The sequence below is a fragment of the Bos javanicus genome, chromosome 14 (assembly GCF_032452875.1).
Source record: "Bos javanicus breed banteng chromosome 14, ARS-OSU_banteng_1.0, whole genome shotgun sequence".
NCBI classification, from domain to species: Eukaryota; Metazoa; Chordata; class Mammalia; order Artiodactyla; family Bovidae; genus Bos; species Bos javanicus.
The window spans coordinates 77,392,077-77,417,173 of NC_083881.1; the positions used below are offsets into that span (position 1 = coordinate 77,392,077).

The 25,097-nt window shown below is 43.3% G+C and overlaps 1 protein-coding gene across 2 annotated transcripts in view; it reads right to left on the reverse strand.

The window, feature by feature from the left end:
* The window catches only part of CA13 (carbonic anhydrase 13), a 39,421-nt gene extending 19,397 nt beyond the window's left edge, over positions 1 to 20,024 (reverse strand). Inside the window, exons 1-3 of one of the 2 annotated variants that reach the window (XM_061439458.1) lie at positions 19,918 to 20,024; positions 14,796 to 14,993; positions 4,508 to 4,626 (exon numbers count right to left, since the gene is read on the reverse strand). In XM_061439458.1, coding sequence (XP_061295442.1) covers positions 4,508 to 4,626; positions 14,796 to 14,993; positions 19,918 to 19,954 — 354 coding nt within the window. In that variant the 5' untranslated portion in view covers positions 19,955 to 20,024. Of the gene's footprint in view, positions 1 to 4,507; positions 4,627 to 14,795; positions 14,994 to 19,917 lie in introns of those variants that run through there. The other variant, XM_061439459.1, reaches the window with a different exon arrangement.
* Between the last annotated feature and the right edge of the window lie 5,073 nt (positions 20,025 to 25,097).

Sequence of the window (25,097 nt, forward strand, 5' to 3'; positions counted from 1 at the left end):
CTGTAATGTCACAAATCATTAGATTAGGCTCCAAATTAAACTTTTTATATAGGTTACAGCCTTAAAGGGCTTCCCTTGTGACTTAGCTGGCAAAGAATCCACCTGGGTTCGATCCCTGGGTTGGGAAGATCCCCTGGAGAAGGGAAAGTCTACCCACTCCAGTATTCTGGCCTGGAGAATCCCACGGACTGTATAGTTCATGGGGTCGCAAAGAGTCGGACCCAACTGAGCGACTTTCCCTCACAGCTTTAAATGGTTTTCCCTTTCATTTGTTTCTTCATATTTTTATTTCTTAAGAGGATACAACTTGACGATAATCCTGAAGTTAGGTACAAAAGTAGCTGGAGAAACTAAGGAAATTCTTTGGAATCACTTCTATAGCCAAGCACAAAGGGATACTTCTGAACTGAAATCAAATGCAAACGGCTCCCAAATGCCTCCGTGGGCAGCTCTGACCTCCTCTTTAGACTCAGGTTTGTATCCAGCACCCTACTTGAACGCAAGCCTGGAATATCTATGTTGTCGCTGTTTAGCTGCTAAGTCACGTCCGACTCTTTGTGACCCCATGAACTGTAGCCTGCCAGGCTCCTCTATCCACGGGATTCTCCAGGCAAGAATACTGGAGTGGCTTGCTATTTCCTTCTCCAAGGGAACTTCCCCACCCAGGGATCAAACCTCAGTCTCCTACGTCTCCTGCACTGGCAGGCGGATTCTTTACCACTGAGCCACCTGGGAAGCCAAGCCTGAGGCATCTCCAAATTAACACATCCCAGCAGTTAATTCCTGTCTCAGCCTGCTCCTCCCTGAGCTTTCCCGTCTCAGCAAAAAGCACAACCATCCTCACAGCTGCTCAAGCCATAGTCTTTTGGCTTGAGTTCTCTTTTCTTTCCTTCAGTCTGGACACCCTTCTCCTGGACAGGTAGCAGGGATTTTACCTCCCAAACATATCCCGCACCTGTTTAACTCTCTTCACCTCCACTACCCCATGGCACAAGTCACCATCACTGCGCATGTGAACACGTTCACAGCCTTCTAGTCTGCCTCCCTGCTTCCTCCACGTTTGCCCAACCTCTTTGCCACAGAGCAGCTAGTTATAGTTTATAAAGTATAGACCAGAATATGCCATTGCCCTACTCGAAACCCTCCACTGATTGGTCCTGCTACACAGAGATAAACTGCAAACTGCCTGCTAAGCCCCCAAGCCTGATGCGGTGTGGTCCCGGTGGCCTCTCTGGGACATGACTTACAACTTCTCTCATTCGCTCCAATCCTGGAAGCCAAGGTCTCTCTTCTTGAACATGCCAACCTCGTCGTTTGCCTGAGAGCCTTTGTACCGGCTGTTCCTAGTCACTAGAAAGATCTCCCTGGATCTCCTCCAGGTGGCTTCTTCCGGCCATTCAGCCTCAAAGATGATCACATGTCATCCCAAAGAGGCCCTCTGTAAGCACCCAGTCACTCCACCAGATCATGTGGTGTTCCTGTTAAAGACCTTACCGCATACGACTTATCTACTTGTTTACTGTCAGCCCTGAACACCCCCGACCCGGAGGTCTGACCCAGACCGCCCCTCCCTCCAGCAGCCTTCCTGTCTCTCGACAGAAACACTGAGTCCTCCCCCGCTTCCCTCTCGCCTCTGATCAATCACCAAACCCCAAGGAAGCAGCACTTCCGCCGGCCAACGCTCCAAGGTCACCCTCTTCTATTACCTGGAACTGCCCCCAGAACCTCCTCACTGACTCCCTTGACCCACCTCTGCTTCAACCCAATCCGTTTTCAAACTGTAGCTCAAACTGGTATTTTTAAAGCACAAAGATGACCACTTCTTGATTCAAAGACAGTCAGCGGCTTCCCGCTGCACTGAAAGTGTTTGCGATCCGTACACGATTCATCTGCGAACGATCAGGCCCCTCCGGCCTCCCTGATTTCAGCCCTGACAACCCCGCTTTGTTCTTCATGCTCCAACCACACCGGCCATTCTGTTCCTCAAATGTGTGATAATCGGTGATACTGTTCCCCGCCCCGAGTGCTCACGCACGATTCTCTGCAGCTCCCTCTCCGCGTTGCCTGGCTCACTCCCGCTCCTCCTTCAGGCCTGCGGTTAGAAACCTCTACAGTGAGGAAGTGCTCCCTGACCACCCCTCCTCATTCCCAGTACTCCCTTCATGATGAGCGCGGGTAAGTGGGCCCTGACTGGGGACACGCTAGGATCTCAAAAGAATGAATGAATGAGCGCATGCGTGAGCAGATGAACTAAACAGCCTGAAATACACACTAAGAACAGCATGAAATTCCAGTCAAAGCTTTAGCCACGTCAAGAAGGAAAACCTAACAAGATGGTCCTTGCTCTACAAGTCAGGACTCTGAGCCGCTGGTGAACTGCAGGATCTGAGAGCCCTTTTCAGGAGGCCACTTGCCAGCTCACAGTCGGCCTCTCTCAGAGTGTGCTTTCAAGTGTAGGAGGCTAGAAGGCTTAACCGTAAAGCAATGCGACCAACTTGCCTGACTTAGGAAAATTACGACAGTGATGCAAAGCCAGCTCTCCATCCCCACAAAGCTTCTGAGATTTAGAAGAAGATGTCAAATTTAGAACACAAAACTCTAGGAAGCAAACACGAAAACTGTTCAGTAGGTGATATAAACTGAGACGCCATACAGATTCAGGAGTCCCACTTTCCACATTCCAGGCTTTTTTTTTGTCCATTTTAAACGTAGATTTTATTCCTCCAGCCCAGGGACAGGGCAGGTCACATACCCTAAGCACTCAGCCTCAAACAAAAGTGCTTTAGTAGGCAAAAAGGAAGCTTCGATTGATGGTCTCAGAGAGCAGCTGTGCACGCCAGTGGGAAAAGAAAACTGGAAAGAAGTCTGAATCTGAATCTCTGTCATCAGCAGGGCTATGAAAGCATACCTCAACTCCACAACTCAGTAATTAAGAGAAAAAATGAAGAAAAATTGAACATGGCTGGTAACATTGCTCTGTCTTGCTGAGACTACTTACAAGACGAATTATCAGATCAGATCAGATCAGATCAGTCGCTCAGTCGTGTCCGACTCTTTGCGACCCCATGAATCGCAGCACGCCAGGCCTCCCTGTCCATCACCAACTCCCAGAGTTCACTCAGACTCACGTCCATCGAGTCAGTGATGCCATCCAGCCATCTCATCCTCTGTCGTCCCCTTCTCCTCTTGCCCCCAATCCCTCTCAGCATCAGAGTCTTTTCCAGTGAGTCAACTCTTCGCATGAGGTGGCCAAAGTACTGGAGTTTCAGCTTTAGCATCATTCCCTCCAAAGAAAGGGCTGATCTCCTTCAGAATGGACTGGTTGGATCTCCTTGCAGTCCAAGGGACTCTCAAGAGTCTTCTCCAACACCACAGTTCAAAAGCATCAATTCTTCGGCGCTCAGCCTTCTTCACAGTCCAACTCTCACATCCATACATGACCACAGGAAAAACCATAGCCTTGACTACACGAACCTTTGTTGGCAAAGTAATGTCTCTGCTTTTGAATATGCTATCTAGATTGGTCATAACTTTCCTTGATGCATTATATATTTTCACTTAAGTAGCTTTGGTTGAATCATACAATGATTCACTTTCATCTCATGGTAAAACTAGGTGTTAGCAATATTTAACTATAAACTTGAAGAATATTTAATTAAAACTTAAAGAATATTATGCTTTATCCTTTAACCAGAGGATTAGAAAAAGCAGAATATAATTAATGAATATCAGGTATAAGGAAAGGAAGTAACTCCCCAATGGAAAAAAACAAGTCAATGAACACTTCATACCAAGGACTTGAAGAATTAACAGAGACTGCATTTTAATACTTGAGGTTGTAGAGGTAAGGTAGAGTTCAGGAGAGTTTGTGACTTTACTTTTTGTCCCTAAAGGAATTTTGCCATTTACAATTAACTCTATAATATGGACTTTGCATGTGTGTACACAGTTGGGCCTGAAACAAATGTTTCTTTCCCTTCCTTCCACTTAATCTGTCTGCAGTTTATTCATTTCTAAAACGGGCAAAATAACCCTAAGCTTTAAGGCTCAGAAGGGGCAAATTTGTGGCTCTCATGTTGATAAACTCTCATGCTGACACAATAAAGCAATTTCAGCCACTGAGATAAACGAATCTGGTGTAAGGAGAGCTGTCTCGTGCGTCCCTTAAATCCCATCACATAGACAAGCTCCGTGAATATGTATAACTGAACCACCCGAAACTAACAGCATCCTGGAACAACTGTACTCCCGTACTCCAATCAAATTTTTAAATGATAAGGACCTACTGTACAGCACAAGGTACTCTACTCAATGCTGTGCACAATAACCTACTTGGGAAAAGAATCTGGGAAAGAACAGATATATGCTCGTGCATCACTGAATCACTTTGCTGTATGCCTGAAAGTTGCATGACATTGTGAATTAACTATATTCCAATAGGAAATAAAAATCAAACTAAAACAGAAGGGAACAACTCTGGGCCACGAATACAGGGCTGCTGACTCACCTCTGCAGCGTACCTCACGCCGTCCACCACGTGTTCAGAGCCGTGATCATCAGTGGACCCCCAGTGAAGGTGAAACTGCCGTAACCTGTAGCTTCCAGTGAGGGGGCCCCCACGAAGAACTACACATCAATACAGTTCAAATTGTTAGCAGGAAAGAAAAACATGTGAATGTCCACAAGCCACAGCATCGTCCTGGATCATTCAACATCTCCATGTCCTCCAAGGGATTTTTTTATAAATGTGTCATTCAGTTTGCTGACAAGAATACAACTTTTAGGTATGCAAGGAATAAAACCAAGTGTTTTAAAAGGTTAGAGAATCCACAATAGATTTTTACAGAATATCTGGGAAATCAGATGCCTGGGAGACAGAATATCTGGGAAACAGACATGCTGGTTAGAAAGTAGAAAAACTGGTAAAGGTAAAAATTCTTTACCTTCATCGAGGTAAAGAATTGCTCTGTGAAATGGAGGCTGTCAGCCTCTTTAAATAAGAATGTGAAGTGTAAAGAGGCCCACCTTGAACTCGGTAGACCAGCCCAGCATTCCAGTCTGAGAACAGGCCTCAGTGTTAGAAGACCTGGGCTCACACTCTATTTACTGGGTCGTCTTGCACACATCCTCTAGTTTTGAAACCTCAGCTTTTATGTCTATAACTTCAAGAAGAGTATACCTCCTCCTAATGCTGCTGTGAAAACAGAACAAAAACTGGAGGCAAAGCACTTATCACTGCCTGGCAGAGAGGCAGCAAGCCAGACACGTTAGCTGTGGCTGCTTTTTCACTGTGGTTACGATCACTACAGAAATTGGCAGAGTAAACACATCTTCTATACTCGAATCCCATCCTCTTGGAGAAACATGAAATACAAAACAAAATTAACTCTTTTAAATTAATCCATCACATCTTTGTCACTTTGGCAGAGTATATTTTAGTCCTTTGCCTCAACACATATGATCTCTAAAACCATGCCAACAGAATCATATCTTAAGTATAAGCTTCTTAGTAGAAAACAGTCCTAAACTGTCTCCTCCCAATTAATCTTTATTGGGCAAATCTTCAAAGGATATGTGGGGATAAGAAAGCAGGGTAGGCTGATTACATCAAAAGCACAACTAATCTTTCATCAACACCAATAGGCTTGAGTGTGGATCCGTGAGGTGCAGCCTTAAACGGTAGCTAATTTAAATGACCCTCCTCTTCAGAAGAAATATATATACATATATATCTCAAAACTCATCAAGAATGAGCCACCTCATATAAGCAGCAAAAGATGTTAAGCAGCATCATGAAGTTTTCTACAAACAACAATAAATAAAAGACAAAACAATTATACAGAGTGAAGTGAGTCAGAAAGAGAAAGACAAATACTGTATATTAACACATACATCGGAGACGGCGATGGCACCCCACTCCAGTACTCTTGCCTGGAAAATCCCATGGATGGAGGAGCCTGGTGGGCTGCAGTCCATGGGGTCGCAAGAGTCGGATACAACTGAGAGACTTCACTTTCACTTTTCACTTTCATGCATTGGAGAAGGAAATGGCACCCCACTCCAGTGTTCTTGCCTGGAGAATCCCAGGGACGGGGGAGCCTGGTGGGCTGCTGTCTATGGGGTCGCACAGAGTCGGACACGACTAAAGCGACTTAGCAGCAGCAGCAGCAACTAAACTGTGCCATCTTTCAAAACTCACTTAAGCGTGCGTCTATGGGCTTCAGCTCTTGTCTATGTTTGTAATTGTTTGACTATTTTTAATTAGGAGATTGGACTGAATGTTCTTTAACTTCTACGATCCCCAAAACTGCCTAAGGAAAAACGAATTGGGGGCATATGTAATAAAATCTTTTGTAAGACTGAATGGTTGGGACTTCCTTTAGATTCATTTATGTCCAGATTTCTTTAAGATAGATAAAGATCGTTGTGTTTCGAGCCATCTGAAAAACAGAAGGGAAGAGAGAACCACTTACACCACACTCTAGAGCTCACTCTTCTGTTACTCTGACACAAAGAGCAAATTGTAGTTTCACCTCCCACTGGACAGGAGGACAGAGGCTGTCTGCTGGGGTCCCTGCCACACCATCACCCAGCGGGGTAACCATCACAGGGGAGATGAGTGGTAAATATTTGACAAAGGAATGAATAAAATATTTTATTTGTATGTAGACAAACAGTTTCAAGGATGATTCACAGATAAATTAGTTTAAAAGGCACATTTCCCTAAGTGGCTCCATACAGCATGGATGTAGCGGCATTTCAAACAAAAAGAAATCAACACTCCTATTGTCTCTTTTTCCCTTGCTGTTGCATAAGACCTGAGCCGAACCATGAAGTCTTTCCTTCACATATAAAAAGCGGATGAGAGAGCCTGAGGGATCAACGCAGAATTAACTTTGGAAGAAGATGCAAACAAGCTGGCTCAGGAAACGACAGTGATATAAAAATCACACACACGCTATCAGGGAATGTCCAAGAACACTGGGTGATCTCTTGAAAGCTTGCTCTGAATCCAGGGTCTAAAAGCCAGATTAGCACAACTCTGCTTAGTTACGCAATGGAGACCGCCTTACTCTATATGTATCTGGACTTTGTTTCGATTAAATTGTCCAACCTGGGACTATGGTCAGCAAATGTCTAATCACGAAGACCATGCTCGAGGAGCAGTGCTCTACCGAAGAAACACAGAGTGGGAAAAAATGAGTCCAAATACCAAGGCTCATCACAAGTGTTGAGATGGTTTATAAGAAAACAGCTAAACAATGCTATAAGATAAATAATGGTGACAAAAATTATTTTTAATGAGGCTGATTTAGTGTTTGCAGAAGTCAAATTATTCATCTTACTTTTCAACCTAGATGAATAAATATAGTATTGTTGCCATCTTAAATTTTAAAATTAGCAATTATTTCACCCAAATCATATATATATGATCTCCAGGGGATCTTCCAGACCCAGGGATCAAACCCAGGTCTCCCACATTACAGATTCTTTACCATCTGTGCTACCAGGGAAGACTTATACATGTATATATGCCTCCAATAAGATTTTAAAAAACTATTTCAAGTAAAACTCATATAAGAGGTCTATACTGATTAAGAAAGCCGGGTTAATTTTAAAGTTTGGGAAATTGTAATAACTTAGTAGATAGAAATCAGTCATTTGCTATATGCTGCAAAGACCAACAAGAAACGTACACATTATTCAGTTGAACTTAACTTTTTTAAATTGTTAGCACACAGTAGTCAGTTGCCCAAAATGACAAGCAAGGCTGGCAAAACAAAATTAAAAAAAAAAATTTTTAATCAAAACACTTATCTGTTAACGCATTTACCGTCTATCTCGCTAGAATACAACTCCCCTGAGGGCAGCACTGACCTCCTTCTCCTGGATAACCAGTGTGGATGACAGTGCCCGGGTCAGTGAACCTTATAAAGTAAGAAAGAGAAGCACTCCTTCACAACCTTCAGTCCGTAAGGACGCTACTGAATCAGCCGGGGCACCGCTAAAGAGCAAAGTCTTAGGACCCGGACAATCTAATGAACGTCGTGGCCTGGTCGTGGTGGGGCGAACAGCCCCCTGAAGTAAAAGTAAATGAACAGCACGCTTATGTTTTGGTTGGAATCTAGGAAAAGAGGAAACAGAGAGCACAAATCCACCAGGATTATAGCAAGAGAGAGAGAGAGAGAGAGGAGACAGGAATGGTCCCAGCTGCTGGGGCTTGAATTCTTTCTGGATCCAGGAAGTCTTCACAAGTCTGGCTTCCTCTGCTCTGAGCACATGCACGTCAACTTACTCTCCGCTCACTCATTCATACAGCAACCCTTAAGAGCTTACAGTGGGCCAGCAACTGTGTTTGGGGTAGGAACACATGAGCAGCACCATCTCTGTATCTTGGCTGGGAAGGGGTGGGAGAGCATGACTAAGGTGTGCTCACACGCCCCATAACTGCTCCTGCTTCTTCTTCCTTTTTAATGTGTAATTTGAGATCCTGTACACTTGGTTGACTTTGGGCAGTTACCTAGAACTAGATAACAGGATTATAACTGAGACACTGACAATTTTTAGAGTTGAAAAATCAAACTACAACCACTGAATCCACCAAGTGACTGGTGTTCCTTTGTTGTTCAGTCGCTCAGTCGTGTCCGACTCTTTGCAACCCCATGAATCACAGCACACCAGGCCTCCCTGTCCATCACCAACTCCTGGAGCATACTCAAACTCATGTCCATTGAGTTGGTGATGCCATCCAACCATCTCATCCTCTGTCATCCCTTTCTCCTCCTGCCTTCAATCTTTCCCAGCATCAGGGTCTTTTCCAATGAGTCAGTTCTTCGCATCAGGTGGCCAAAGTACTGGAGCTTCAGCTTCAGCATCAGTCCCTCCAATGAGTATTCAGGACTGACCTCCTTTAGGATGGACTGGTTGGATCTCCTTGCAGTCCAAGGGACTCTCAAGAGTCTTCTCCAACACCACAGTTCAAAAACATCAACTCTTCGGCACTCAGCTTTCTTTATAGTCCAACTCTCACATCCATACATGACCACTGGAAAACCATAGCTTTGCCTAGATGGACTTATGTCAGGAAGTAATGTCTCTGCTTTTTAATATACTGTCTAGGTTGGTCATAGCTTTCCTCCCAAGGAACGACTGTCTCTTAATTTCATGGTTGCAGTCACTGACTGCAGTGATTTTGGAGTCCAAGAAAACAAAATCTGTCACTGCTTCCACTTTTCCCCCTTCTATTTTCCATGAGGTGATGGGACTGGATGCCATGATCTTAGTTTTTTGAGTTTCAAGTCTCCTTTTTCACTTTCCTCTTTCACCTTCATCAAGAGGCTCTTTAGTTCCTCTTCCCTTTCTGCTACTAGAGTGGTGTCATCTGAGTTTCTGAGGTTGTTGATATTTCTCACGTCAGTCATCAATCGTAATACCAGCTGTGATTCATCCAGCCCAGCGTTTTGCAGGATGTGCTTTACCTATAGGGCTTCCCAGGTGGTGCTAGTGGTAAAGAACCCACCTGCCAGCACAGGAGATGTGGGTTCGATCCCTGGTTCAGGAAAATCCCCAGGAGGAGGGCATGGCAACCCTCTGTCCATGGGCAGAAGAGCTTCACAGGCTACAGTCCATACTGTAGCAAAGAGTTGGACATGACTGAAGCGACTTAGCACAGCACTGAGTCACTTTGCATATAAGTTAAATAAGCAGAGCAACAATATACAGCCTTGACGTACTCCTTTCCCAGTTTGGAACCAGTCTGTTGTTCCATGTCTGGTTCTAACCGCTGCTTCTTGACCTGCACACAGGTTTCTGAGGAGATAAGCAAGATGGTCTGGTGTTCCCATCTCTTTAAGAATTTTCCACAGTTTGTTGTGATCCACACAGTCAAAGTCTTTAGCATAGTTAATGAAGCAGAAGTAGCTGTTTTTCTGGAACTCCCTTGCTTTTTCGATGGTCCAATGAATGCTGACAATTTGATCTCTGGTTCCTCTGCCTTTTCTAAATCCTTTTGTACATCTGGAAGTTCACAGTTCACATACTGCTGAAGCCTAACTTGAAAGATTTTGAGCATAACTTTGCTAATATGTGAAGTAAGTGCAACTGTATGGTAGTTTGAACATTCTTTGGCATTGCCTTTCTTTCGGACTGGAATGAAAACTGACCTTTTCCAGTCCTGTGGCCACTGCTGAGTTTTCCAAATTTGCTGACATATTGAGTGCAGCACTTTCACAGCATCATCTTTAGGATTTGAAATAGCTCAGTTGGAATTCCATCACCTCCACTAGCTTTGTTCATAGCAATGCTTCCTAAGGCCCACTTGACTTCACACTTCAGGATGTCCTGCTCTAGGTGAGTGACCACACCATCATGGTTATCCGGGTCATTAAGACTTTTTTGTATAGTTCTTCTGTGTATTCTTGCCACCTCTTTTTAATCTCTTCTGTTTACCATTTCTATTCTTTATCGTGCCCATCTTTGCACAAAATGTTCCCTTGATGTTTCCAGGTATTTTTAAGAGATCACTAATTTTTCCCATTGTATCATTTTCCTCTATTTGTTTGCGTTGTTCATTTAAGAAAGCCTTCATATCTCTCTTTCTATTCTCAGGAGCTCTGCCTTCAGTTGGGTCGATCTTTTCTTTTCCCCCTTGCTTTTTGTTTCTCTTCTATCCTCAGCTTTTTGTAAAGCCCCCTCAGACAACCTCTTGGCCGTCTTGTATCTCTCTTCCTTTGGGATGGTTTTGGTCGCTGCCTCCTGTACAATGTTACAAACCTCTGTCCATAGTTCTTCAGGCACTCTAACAGATCTAATCCCTTGAATCTATCCATCACCTCCGTTGTATAATCATAAGGGACTTGATATAGGTCATACCTGAATGACCTAGTCGTTTTCCTTACTTTCTTCGACTTAAGTCGTATTTGGCAATAAGGAGCTCATGACCTCAGCCACTGTCAGCTCAAGGTCTCTTTTTCTTGCTGACTGTATAGAGCTTCTCCATCTTCGGCTGCAAAGAATATAATCAACCTAAGTTTGGTGTTGACCATCTGGTGATATCCATGCGTAGAGTCATCTCATGTGTTGTTGGAAAAGGGCATTTGGCATGTGCTATGACCAGCATGTTCTCTTGACAAAACTGTTAGCCTTTGCTCTGCTTCAAGGCCAAACTTGCCTGTTATGCTGGGTATCTCTTGACTTCCTACTTTTGCATTCCAGTCCCCTATGATGAAGACATCTTTTTTGGTGTTAGATCTAGAAGGTTTTGTAAGTCTACATAAAACTGGTCAACTTCAGTTTCTTCAGCATCAGTGACTGGGGCATAGACTTGGATACTGTGATTCTGAATGGTTTGCCTTGGAAGTTAACCGAGATCATTCTGTTGTTTTTGAGACTGCACCCAAGTACTGCTTTTCAGATTCATCTGTTGACTATGATGGCTACTCCATTTCTTCTAAGGGATTCTTGCCCTCAGTAGTAGATATAATGGCCATCTGAATTAAGTTTTCCATTTCCCATTCATTTCAGTTCACTGATTCCTAACATATCTATGTTCACTCTTGCCATCTCCTACCTGACCACTTCCAGTTTACCCTGATTCACAGATCTAACATTCCAGGTTCCAGTGCAGTACTATCCTTTACAGCATCAGACTTTACTTTCACCCCCAGACACATCCATGACTGAGCATCATTTCCCCTTGGGCCAGCCGCCTCATTCTTTCTGGAGCTGTTAGTAATTGCCCTCCACTCTTCCCAGTAGCATACTGAACACTTCCCAACCTGGGCGGCTCATCTTCGGTGTCCTATCTTTTTGCCTTTTCAGACTGTCCATAAGGTTCTCGTGGCAAGAATGCCAGAATGAGCTGCCCTTCCCTTCTCCAGTGGACCACGTTTTGTCAGAACTCTTCACTACGAGCCATCTGTCCCAGGTGGCCCTGCACGGCACAGCTCACCGCTTCACTGAGTTACATGAGCCCCTTTGTCATGACAGGGCTGTTATTTACTATATTCTAAGAGCTATTTCACTTTTTAAAATTTCAAAATTAGTATCACAGCCTATAAAAAATTCAATGTTTGAACAATGAATAATCCACCAATGTTTAAGCTATTTATGTATCAAATGGTAAATATTAATTGATTGCTGGTGGTTTATAATTTTATTGAGATTTTGCCTATATAGGGCTTCTCTGGCAGCTCAGACAGTAAAGAATCCGCCTGCAATGAAGAAGACCTGGGTTCAACCCCTGGGTTGGGAAGTTCCCCTGGAGAAGAAAAAGGCAACCCACTCCAGTTTTCTTGCCTGGAGAATCCCCACGGACAGCGGAGCTGGCGGGCCACAGTCCATGGGGTCACAAAGAGTCGGACACAACTGAGCAACTAAGCCCACCACCTTCGCCTACATATAGCATAATGCCGTATCACGGTATTTTCCATATCCTCCAAAAAAATCATCCCCCAAAAATATGGTTTTAACTGAAACTTCCCTGGTGGCTCAGATGGTTAAGCATCTGCCTACAATGCGGGAGACCTGGGTTTGATCCCCTGGGTTGGGAAGATCCCCTGGAGAAGGAAATGGCAACCACTCCGGTACTCTTGCCTGGAAAATCCCATGGACAGAGGAGCCTGGTAGGCTATAGTCCACGGAGTCACAAAGAGTCGGACATGACTGAGCAACTTCATTTCACTTCAATTTAACTGAAACATACATTTATTGGTTACTTTCTGTGCTAGGTGCCATGCTAGGTAGATGAGTAAGACACAGCTGTTGCTCATTTTAGCTGAGTGGAAAGAAACAGCTGGCAGTCACAATGCAGTGTGGGAAGTTCTGTAGGAAGGAGGTCGGGGATGTTCCAGGACCTGACTGGAGGAACCAGCCAGGTGAGATTCCCAGAGAGACGGGATGCTGTCTGGTTTCAGAAAAACCAGACGCTCCGGTGAGAGCACTCTTGTCTTTCCTCATCTGATTACTATTTCCCTTACTATGGCCGATAGGAGTTCTTCCTCTGAAATTCCTTCCTGGGTGAGTTTCGTGTCCACCTGTCCCCCTTTTATAGGACCATTAAAATTCTGAAAGGCAGCTCCCCCAGGTTAACCTTGGTTGTGCAGCAGCCCAACCAAAGAAGCCCCGCCAGGACTGTGCAGAAAGCTTTCTGCCTGTGGTTCTGTGACTGGTGGGATTCAGAGTTAGCTTGGGGAAGAACTGCTTCTTTACAAAATGGAAACTGCTTTATTCAAATTAAAGTGACCTGCTACAGAAGTATCTGTGTTTTTTATCGCTTGTATTAGCTATGGTGGTCTCCACCTTTTAAATAATTTAACCCCTCAAATCACCATGAAACATCCCCCTCATTTATCGTGAGAAAAAAAGAATGAGAATCATGACCTATATTTATGCAGCTTCTGGATCAGAGGAATACAAAGGCCCTTATGGGGATTTCCAATTAACCCTGGTAATCTCATTAGATAGCAGTGAGACCCTCGCTTATGGGTGAAGGCACGCGCTACCCATCACAGACCCAGTGTCAAAGGTGGAAACAGACAAACTGATTCCACTGATTAACCCAAGGTAGAGGGAAAATGAGAGAGGAAGAGAGAGGGGAAGAGAGGGAGTGAGAAGACCCAGATCATCACTGCACAAATTAGAGGAAGAATTTTTCATAACTAAGGTTTTTATGATGAAGTACAAGCTAATCAGTTCTTACTCTAAAAGTTGGAATGGATAGCCTCAGTTTTTTGCTTGAGATATCATAAACAGTATCAAACTACTATAGGGGGTATAAACTTTGTACTTAGAAACCTTGGACTACTATAGTGTACCTACCACATCAATCATGTCTGTTAATATGGGTTCATAAAGTTGAGGGCTTGAAATACAATTTAATAAATGTAAAAAGTGACATTGCTTCTCCCCTCCCTTACACATTTACTAAAATGTTCTGATGAAAATGAATCACTTTTATGAAGTTAAGAAAGATGAGGAAGAAATGGAATGGGCGTTTCATTTTTGCTAACAACGTAACATTATATAAACACATGAAGACCTTATTACTTATCTAAATCTAAGCTTAATGACTAAATGGGGGATTCCCCGGTAGTCCAGTAGTTAGGACTCCAGGCTTCCACTGAAGAGGGCCTGGGTGTGATCCCTGGTTGGGGAACTAAGATTCCTCAAGTCAAGTGGCAAGGCCAAAATAACGAATGCATGAATACTTCTAAATAAGGATTTTTATAATCTAACTGTATTTTTCATTAATAAATACAGCATCATCCTAACGTTAGACTAAAAATAAAATTAAAAAATTATCAGAAACCTTTAAAGGTATTCCAAAATATGATTCTCTCTAATTTTCTCTTTCATCTATTTTTAAACTTGGTATCATCTATTCTTTGGGCAAGAAGTATACTTGAAGGAGGATTAAATGTTCGTTTTCAGGAAATGCTCTTTTCTACTTCATTCAGTTAACAAATATACTAGTTTTTGTTTTTTTTTTCCGGTTGGCCCATTATTTATTCACAGTGTGAATAAATAAGACCTTATCCTGTGAACTAATCAAACACAACTTTATTACAAGTTCTAGCAGAACACTAACAAGGAACACACAAGTGTTTCAAATGTGGAAGATAAGAATGAGCCATCCACTGATTCATGCTGATGTTTGGCAAAAACCAACACAATCCTGTAAAGCAATTATCCTTCAATTAAAAATAAAGAAATTTTTTAAAAGAGAAGAAGAACGCACCATCCAATCATTCAAACTCCTCACCCCCAAGCAAGAAAAAAGAAAAGGTAACGCCAACCTGATTTGTCATCCGTGTCGTCAAAGTCAACGTTGAAGGAGTGGCCACTGTTACTGATGATTTTAGCTGAGCTGGCGTCGTACTTGATACCAAGAGGTCGGAGGGAAGAATCATATCTCACTTCTTTGGTTTTAATCTCAATCGGAGATTGTTGATCCCCATCAGCAATAGGGAAAAATTCATTCCAATGAACAGGACCTTCAATACACAGGACCAAGCAAAAAGGAAGCAGTAAGTTATTTCGTTCAACCAAAGGCTTGTTGAGTACCACATGCTGTACTTGACTTTGACGAAAACACACAGATGAGTAAAAAACGACCTTTACCTTCAGGACTTTAACATCTAACTGTTTTGCTTCATTTTACAAGATCAAGTATTTGGTCTTGCATACTTTATTGCATACTTTATTGCATACTTTATTATAAGTATGCAAACCTCTTGGTTTGCCTGAATTCATCTTCAGAGTTAAACTCACCCTTGTTGACAAAAGAGTATGTAAGTTTCATAAAGTACTTTGCAAATGCCTTCTATCAAACTAAAAACAACAGCACAGTTCATCACTGAAAACAGCCAGACTCAGTCTCAGCTCCAGGAACGAACTGTGACCATGCCACAGGCCAGGCTCATGAGCTAAAAGAACTAACGTCGCGGAGAAAGCGGTCTAGTGAAGAAAGGGTGTCGTTCTTTCAAATGTTCTTCCCACTTCTCTTCATTCACTGTATCCCTGGGTATCACCAAGGCCTCAATTTAATTTCCTGTAAATAATGTGCAACAGACAAACTAAGGAAATATATAAATTTTTCACATAGTATAATCCATATAAAATGACTCCACCATATCAGGAAATATAATATGGTTGGTTTTCTGCAATAGAGTCAAGTAACAATTTATTTCTCTTTCTATATTCCAGAAGGTCCTTCCACGGTTGTTTTGCCAATACTACATTTGAGTTCCCACCCAAGGAACAACTGTCATCCCAGTTCTGCATTTATAGTCAAAATTGCATTAAGTTCCCAAATTAAGCATGTTTGGTAAATTGAGGTGAACCAAAATCAACAGCAAGATGCAACTTCAAATAAGCTCCAAGCTAGCCTCCAGACTTTACAGGTTAGAGGTTCTTCTCACCTTCTCTCCTCTGCCTGCAATTCGCACAACCTCTACCAGGCCAGTAGAAAAGGCTGCTGACTAAGCTTTTCCCTGCTCACTAAGCAACTTACTTGATTTTTCTAAAACTCAAGTACTTACTAAAATGACACAGCGTGACAATGAATTAAGCATTTGCTACTGACAACACGAAATATTTTTTTAAAGATAAGATTTAGAATGAAATTTCAAGAAGTGCAAATATATCAGAGTTATCAACAGCTTCAGTCTAAATCAAATGTTCCTTCTTATTCATCTTCTTTGCAAAGGAGATAGTATAAATTCTTTACCTCATACATGCATCAGGTATAAAAAGTCAGAACACAAATACAGAACCACACACATAACTTAGACGTTGTTCTCTTATGAATCATACGCTTTGGACTTGGAAGCAACTTGAAAACCAAAATTCTTTGGTTACTTCTTATTACAGGAAGGTGCTGCTGCTGCTGCTAAGTCACTTCAATCGTGTCCGACTCTGTGCGACCCCATAGACGGCGGCCCACCAGGCTCCTCTGTCCCTGGGATTCTCCAGGCAACAACACTGGAGTGGGTCGCCATTTCCTTCTCCAATGCATGAAAGTAAAAAGTGAAAGTGAAGTCTCCCAGTCGTGTCCCACTCTTAGCGACCCCATGGACTGCAGCCTACCAGGCTCCTCCGTCCATGGATTTTCCAGGCAAGAGTACTGGAGTGGGGTGCCATCGCCTTATCTGAGGAAAGGTACTACATTTCCTTATTTACTAGGTACTGTCATTCACCTTTCTAGCACTCTTTTTATAAACAAGCCAGTCCTTTTCCAATGTGAAAAAAAAAAAATGTTCTATTTCACTGCCCTCAAGTATGCATTAACCTATTGAGAATCAGACTTCAAATATACGTGTGTGTCATAGTATGTTGTTAACTATTTTTCTAATTAGGAAAGAGTTTCTTTCTACTCTTAATCCCTTTATGCTTCTATTTCCAGTTCTTTACAGCCAGAACTACTTTTTAAAACAGAGGCAAACCAAAATAAAACAAAAATAATATCATTTTGCATCAGTCAATATTATCTATTAAACACGATGGTATGTTCATTTCCCTGCCTCTTAAAAACGCCCCTTCCTCTTTTATAAATTCTCCATAACGTGCAACTTTGAAACTCATCTAAACACAGGTGTAGAGATACATGGTAGTTCTTTCATTGATTCAGGAACTTTTGAAGACCCTTGGAGATGTGTAGTTTTCCATGACTGTCATGTTTCCTAAACCAAACTAATAAAATTGTCAAAGGTTCCTGGAAGAAGTTCTCAGTCGTCTGTGAAGGTGGTGGCACCTTCTGATGCCTCCCCTTCTGATGTTCCATTTATCAATGCTACTATTTCCAGTTTGCTTCCTTTAATCTCTGCATTCACTGCTTTTGCCAGTCTAAACTGAAAACAAGCAACAGAACTTGCCCAGTCAGGAAACAATATATGAATGGGATTTTGCCAAAGTTGATCTACTTAAAGGCGTGGTCCTCAGAAAGCTACTGAATTTAAAATCAGGGAGTGTTAGTAGTATCCAGCTCTTTGCAAATCCAGGGACTGTGGCCCAACAGGTTTGTTTGTCCGTGGGATCTCCCAGGCAAGAATCCTGGAGTTTCATTTCCTTCTCCAGAGGATCTTACTGACCCAGGGATGGAACCTGGGTCTCCTGCATTGCAGGTGGATTCTTCACTGTCTAAGCCACTGGGAAGTCAAAAGCAGAGAACAGCCCTACAATTCTTAGCAGAAATATAAAATAATTCCTTGTTAATGGCTTTTCTACAAAGGATCTTTCTTTTATGCTTTCAATTTTTAATTTTTTCCTCCAGTTTTATTGAGATGCTATTGACATACAGCACTATGTAAGTTTAAGGTGTACAGCATAACAATTTGACTTACAATACATAACCCATGATATGATTACCACGAGTTTAGTGAACATCAATCACCTCATATGGATACAGAATTAAAGAGCAGACAAAATATGTCTTCATTGTGATGAGAACTAAGACTCACTCTCTTAACTTTTATACATAACATACAGCAATGTTAACTATATGTATCATGTTGTCCATTAAATCCTTAGTACTCAGTTATTTTATAACTGGAGTGATCACCTTCATCCAGTTCCCCCCTCCCACTCACTCTGGTAACAACCATAAATCTGGCCTCTTTCTCTATACGCCTGTTTGTTTCTGAAGCATAATTTATCTACAACACGATGTTAGTACCTAGTACACAACATAGCGATTTGATATTTTTATACACTTCAAAATGACCACCATAAGTCTAATTACCATCTCTCAGCACACAAAAACATGACATGATGTTTCACCACATTCCCCACTCTGTACATCTCATCCTCATGAGTCATTTATTTTGTAACTGGAACTCTGTACCTCTTAATCTCCCTCACACATTTCTAAGATGGATTTTTAAAACTTCAGATGCACTTCACTGGAACCAATATTTTCTAACCTATTAAAGAGTAATCAATATTCATTGATTGAAAATACCCTTCCCTTCCTAATCATAGTGAGGGCATTGTTAACACCTAGAAACTATTAAACAGGGAAGATCCCCTGAAGTAGGAAATGGCAACCCACTCCAGTATTGTTGCCTGGAAAATCCCATGGACAGAGGAGCCTGGTGGGCTACAGTCCCTGGAGTTGCAAAGAGTTGGACAGGACTGAGCATGCAGCCACCCAACTATTAAATAACAAGAAAAAATTATTCCAGCAGAGGGAAATTAAAAGAAATTTCAATTTTCCCAAACATAAATTGAAGATTAGCAAAATGTAAGACTATAATTGTAGTCTCACTCAAAGAGAAATCCACCTAAATATATTTTTCATTATTAAAACTCTCACTTGCTGCCATTTTTCAACTGGCAAGTTTATCATAGTCTCAAAAATGCTACAATTAGAAATGAAACTCTTCTGTTTCTTTGTGAAAGTAAGCTTTCTATAAAACTAAGTGTATACTACTGCTCAATAATATGCATGTTGATCCAAGGAAAGTATTATTACTATTATTATTCACAGATCTAATATTGAGAGTAAGACTTTCTTGGTGTCACTTTGCACATAATGGCCATTTGAAATAATCAGTTTAATATAAAAATAAGAAAAAATAGTTTACTTTTGATAACTTAGAATATACAAGAAGAAAAGTATACATATTATTAACTGTTGCTCCCACCAATAAACATGTTTTGACCAACGCTTTAAAATATCAATGATCCGTTGCTAACCGCCAGTCTCTGCAAGAATGAGTGGAAGGAGAAAGAAAAAGCGTGGAAAAGTAGTTTAAAATATAACTTCACTTCTCAAAAAGAACCTAAAATCTTGCTAAAATCAGCAGTTCCAGACAACTACCTGCAGGCTGCCGGGGAAACAGTTAATAGTAACAGCTATTAAGAAACCTGCGGGGCGTTGGGGCCAGGAAGACGACTTAAATCTCAGTGCTGCGATTCAAGTCATTAAAATTTCTTAAGTATATTGTCACATCTTGGCCATGATTTGCCTCCCCTAAATGAATAACGAGTTTAAAGGAGCAAAAAAGCAAGCTTGTCCTCAGCTCATAGAAGTCTGCCGTCAGATCTGTTGTGAACTGCGAGCCTTTGACGGGTCGCTGGTTACTGCTGGGGGCAGCTCTCGGCTGGTCGAACGCCAGGGAGCGGACGCGTCTGAAAGTGGGGGGCCGGGGTGTGTGGACCGGGGTCACCCCCGGCGCTGTCCGCGTCTGCACGGCGTCCAGACTCCCGCAGCGCCCGCCCCCACCCTCCCCCCCGCCCCCGCGCGCTGTCCGCGTCTGCACGGCGCTCAGCCCCCCGCGGTCCCCGGCGCTGTCCGCGTCTGCACCGCGCTCAGCCCCCCGCGGCCCCGCGCTCGGCTCCGCGGAGCGCCGCTGTCTCCAAGAAGGACCCCAGAAGCCCCCCGGCGCGCGGAACCCCGTCCACCCCCTCCGGGCTCACCGTCGCGCTCGCCGTAGCCCCAGCTGAACCCCGACATGGCCCCTTGCGGCGGAGCCAGCGGAGGGCGGCCCGGCTCCAGGCCCCGCGGCCCCGCCCGCCCTCCTCCGCCCGGCCCTGCTCCGCCCGCCCCGGGGCCGTGTCGGGGTTCAGCTGGGGGCGCCCTGGAGCCGCGGCCGGGCGCGGGGCGCGGGGCCCGTCCGGTCGGTTTGATCCAAGGGGAGAGACTGTGCTCGGCGGGGAGGCGGGGGCAGCAGACGGAGAGACGGAGAGGGAGGAGGGGAAGGCTGCCCGGTGGGCTGCTTCTGAGCAGGGGTCCTGCTGGAAGGGAAGGGCTGCCCCAGGGCCGTCGGGGACCGGGGAACCCCCCGGGCTGTTTAATGCAGTTTCACTTAATGTTCAAATGCAGTGTAGTTTATGAACAGATTTATGCAAAGAGCTTCGTAATTGGCATGAACCCCAAGGCGATGGCACCCCACTCCAGTACTTTTGCCCATGGACGGAGGAGCCTGCTAGGCTGCAGTTCATGGGGTCGCGAAGAGTGGGACACGACTGAGCGACTTCACTTTCACTTTCATCCATTGGAGAAGGAAATGGCAAGCCACTCCAGTGTTCTTGCCTTGAGAATCCCAGGGATGGGGGAGCCTGGTGAGCTGCTGTCTATGGGGTCGCACAGAGTTGGACACGACTGAGGCGACTTAGCAGCAGCAGTAGCAGTGAAGTTTCTCAGTCGTGTCCGACTCTTTGTGACCCCATGGTCTGTAGCCCGCCAGGCTCCTCCGTCCATGGAATTCTCCAGGCCAGAATACTGGAGTGGGTAGCCTTCCTTTCTCCAGGGGATCTTCCCGACCCAGGGATGGAACCCAGTCTCCCCAACTGCAAGCTGACGCTTTACCATCTGAGCCACCAAGGAAGCCCCTAATTGGCATGACCCTTGGGTAAACCCTGATAGTTCAGTTGGTAAAGAATCTGCCTGCAATGCAGGAAACATTGGTTTGATTCCTGGGTCAGGAAGATCCACTGGAGAAGGGATAAGCTACCCACTCCAGTATTCTTGGAATTCCCTTGTGGCTCAGCTGGTTAAAGAATCCGCCTGCAATACGGGAGATCTGGGTTCCATCCCTGAGTTGGGATGATCCCCTGGAAAAAGGAAAGGCTACCCACGCCAGTATTCTGGCCTGAAGAATTCCATGGACTGTGTAGTCCATGGGGTCACAAAGAGGCGGACACGACGGAGCGACTTTCACTCACTCACTGCATAAAAGAATGTTTGAAAATCTTTCATTTTCTCTTGCCATCCACGTGGCTGCTGCATAAAGTGGTAATTGCAGGTCCCCGGAGGTCCAGCTTTAGGAAACCGCTCATTGTTCAGGGACCACTAACTAAGGATCAGTTTGAAGTGTTCTTTGGACTTGAGGTAGATGCTCTGTGGTCAGCCAGTGGCTCCTTCTGCTTGTACAGATCTTAATGAGGCTAGAATGCAGCAGCATAGAAGAGAATGCGATGAAATACAATAAACGATGCTTCTTTTGCACCTAGGAGAAGGCCAAGGCTTTCATATTCCATATTCTGTGGCATAACTGGATTCATTTATGCCAATAATATAATAGGAACCAGACTTTCAAGAATGAGGTCTAATCGATATTCATTTTTCACCACAGAAGACAATATTCACACATATATGGGTACATACAGGGACTTCCCTGGTGGCTCAGACGGTAAAGCGTCTGCCTACAATGCGGGAGACCCAGGTTTAATCCCTGGGCCAGGAAGATCTCCTGGAGAAGGAAATGGCAACCCAGTCCAGTGTTCTTGCCTGGAGAATCCCATGGACGGAGGAGTCTGGTAGGTTACAGACCATGGGGTTTCAAGAATGAGACACGACTGAGCAACTTCACTTTCACTTTTCACTCCCCAGGTGGTGCTGGTGGTAAAGAACCTGCCTGCCAGTGCAGGAGATGCAAGAGATGTGCATTCAGTCCCTGGGCCAGGAAGATCCCCTGGAGGAGGGGATGACAACCCACTCCAGTCTTCTTGCCTGGAGAATCCCATGGACAGAGGAGCCTGGTGGGCTACAGTCCACAGGGTCGCACAGAGTCAGACCCAACTGAAGTGACTTAGGATGCATACATGGGTGTATATAAGATATAAAAGTATTTATAACATATACATGTGTAAGATACATATAAGTATCTTAAACCTATTTAAGAATGTTGTCTTGAAAAGTTAAGTCTGGGTTACTCAGCTAAGTGCCCTAAGTCTACTATAGATATAGTTGGGGATATTATGAATGTTGTGAAGAAGATTGTGAAAGCTCAAAACTCCATAAGCCACCTTCTCATGGTGTCCTTGTCTCAGATCAACTGTCTCGTATTTTACAAACTCAAGGATCCTCTCTGTAAGGAGCTTGGTGTCCCCGTTTCCAGCAACTCAGATGACTTGGCACTTCAAGGTTAATGATGGTCTATCTGGTCAGTTCCTAGTGCTCAAGAATAATCCTTGGATGAATGAATAAATGAATGAATGGACCAAAATTGTTAAAGAAGTTCCAATTAGTGGGCTTAAAATCCTTCCCAAATTGTTCATTTCACTGCTTAGGTTCACAGTGTCCTCTGGCTTGAATTTATTGTGTACTCTATCCAGTTTTCCAAAAGAGCAAGCTAACCATTGGAATCAGACTGCCGTTTACAGATACTGGTTAGATAATCCGTAGAACATCCGCACAATCAGCTACTGTCGATATTTGAAAAGAATGAAGAAGATCTCCATGAACAGAGACAGGGTGAGTCCTGGGACAGATCCAATGGGGGGAAAAAAAGAAGAGGAAAAATAAGCAAAGGTGCAAAAGAATGTATGTAGTATGCTACATTTTCTTATCTTTAAAAAAAGAAAAGAATTTCAGACTATCTGGGTTAGGTTGGGTAGTTACACTGAAAGGAAGTGATGGGAAAGAGTAGGTCACGGAGCACGTTGATCTTTCTGTCGACCATTCATAGGTCATGCGTGGGACTGGCCGTGTCTTGCCACGCCGTCAACCTTAGATTTGTGTGAGGTGTCACCGCTGTTTATGGGCCGGTCTAAAAGCCCTGTCAAGACCAGGAAAGTACTATCAGCAGAACTTCTGGGTGAGGACACGTTACGTGTAAATGACAGTTGACCTGCCTTTTGTCATTAAAAAATATCAGTGGTTGATTGCATCTTCAAGCCTCCTCTTTCATTCTGGATCACTATCAAGTGGAAAATAAGGGGCTTATCACACTCATAAGCTCATACCTTGGTTATCTGTAGCTTCAGTTCAGTTCAGATCAGTCACTCAGTCGTGTCCGACTCTTTGCAACCCCATGGACTGCATGCAGCATGCCAGGCCTCCCTGTCCATCACCAACTCCCAGAGCTTACTCAAACTTGTGTCCATTGAGTCGGTGATGCTATCCAACCATTTCATCTGTAGCTTAGGGAATGGTATTCTCACAACCATCTGCTGGATGATAGAGGCTGACCTTCTAAAGATTTTGGCTTTAACTACTTTACCAACTGAGCTATCAGGGCTTCCATGGGTTGGGAAGATCCCCTGGAGAAGGGATAGGCTACCTACTCCAGTATTCTTGGGCTTCCCTGGTGGCTCAGCTGGTAAAGAATCTGCCTGCAGTGCAGGAGGCCAGGATTTGATTCCTGGGTTGGGAAGATCCTCTGGAGAAGGGAAAGGCTACCCACTCCAGTATTCTGGCCTGGAGAATTCCATGGACTATATAATCCATGGGGTCGCAAAGAGTTGGACATGACTGAGTGACTTTCACTTTAACACAAACATATATAGAACTATTGTATTTTCCTTCTTTAGTAAATGATACTAAAATAATCATGGGCTTCCCAGGTGGCTCAATGTTATAGAATCCATCTGCCAGTGCAGGAGACTCAGGAGACATGGGTTCAATCCCTGGGTCAGGAAGATCCCCTGGAGAAGGAAATGGCAACTTGCTCCAGTATTCCTGCCTGGGAACTTCCAGGGACAGAGGAACCTGGTGAGCTACAGTCCATGGGGTTGCAAAGAGTCCTATAGGATGGACAGACTGAGCATGCACCCACACATACATATTTGCAAATTTTCTAAAAAAAAAAAAAAAGTATAAACCACAAATTAGCAAAAACAGTTCCCTATAGCGGATGGCTGAGGATGGGGTGTAGGTATAGAGATGAGAGTGAGATTTCTCAGTACATCTTTTTAACTTTCTAGTCATACATGTTTTATATTTTCAGAAAAATTAAAGATAAAAAGCAAAACCTAAAATTGAATTTTGGAAGAAACTACTGAACTTAACTGTATATTAATGTGATAATGTAATGACACAGAAAAAAAAGTATGTTTTGAATAGAGTACTCTGGTTGTATATCCTTAGTAGAATATATTACATACTAAGAAGAACAACAAAACAGTCTTGAACTTTACTGCCAGATTTAATTTTGATCATACTGTTAGTGTTGTAATTGAGAAATCATTTTTGTGTACACTTCTTATGTTAAGACCAATAAATAAATATATTGTTTTCCACATTGATTTTCATTCTGGCTAATACAAATATGAAATGCAAAAGCTAAGATGAACACTGTGGTACTGGATTTGAATATTCTGTTCACTGATGCCGAAAGCAATAATACCACAATGACAGGGAAGCTAAGAAAACAAACTTTATAGCTCATAGTTTATGGACCTCTTGTAAGGCTGAATGCCTGATTTTATATTTGCAACTTTGCATTCCTCTTTTTAAAAAAGACAGGTTCCAAAATTATTGGGTTGGCCAAAAGTTTCATTCACTTTTTTTGTAAGATGGCTGTAGTAGCACTTAGTTGTCTTTGACTTCATTTACAGCACTTCATACAGTACCATTTGGTTGTCTTTAACTTCATTTGAAACAATTTTGTAAGTTGAATTGTGGCAACATACATTTTAAAAATGATCAAAACTGGTGAGTGTTTGTGTAGCCATTAATATTGAAGATGGAAGAAAAAAGTAACATTTTCAGCATACTATGCTTCATTATTTCAAGAAAGATAAAAATGCAACCAAAATTTTTAAGAAAGATTTCTGCTGTGTATGGAGAAGGTGCTATGACTGATCAAACATGTCAAAAGTGGTTTGTGAAGTTTCATGCTGAAGATTTCTCACTGGCAGGTCAGATAGTCCTG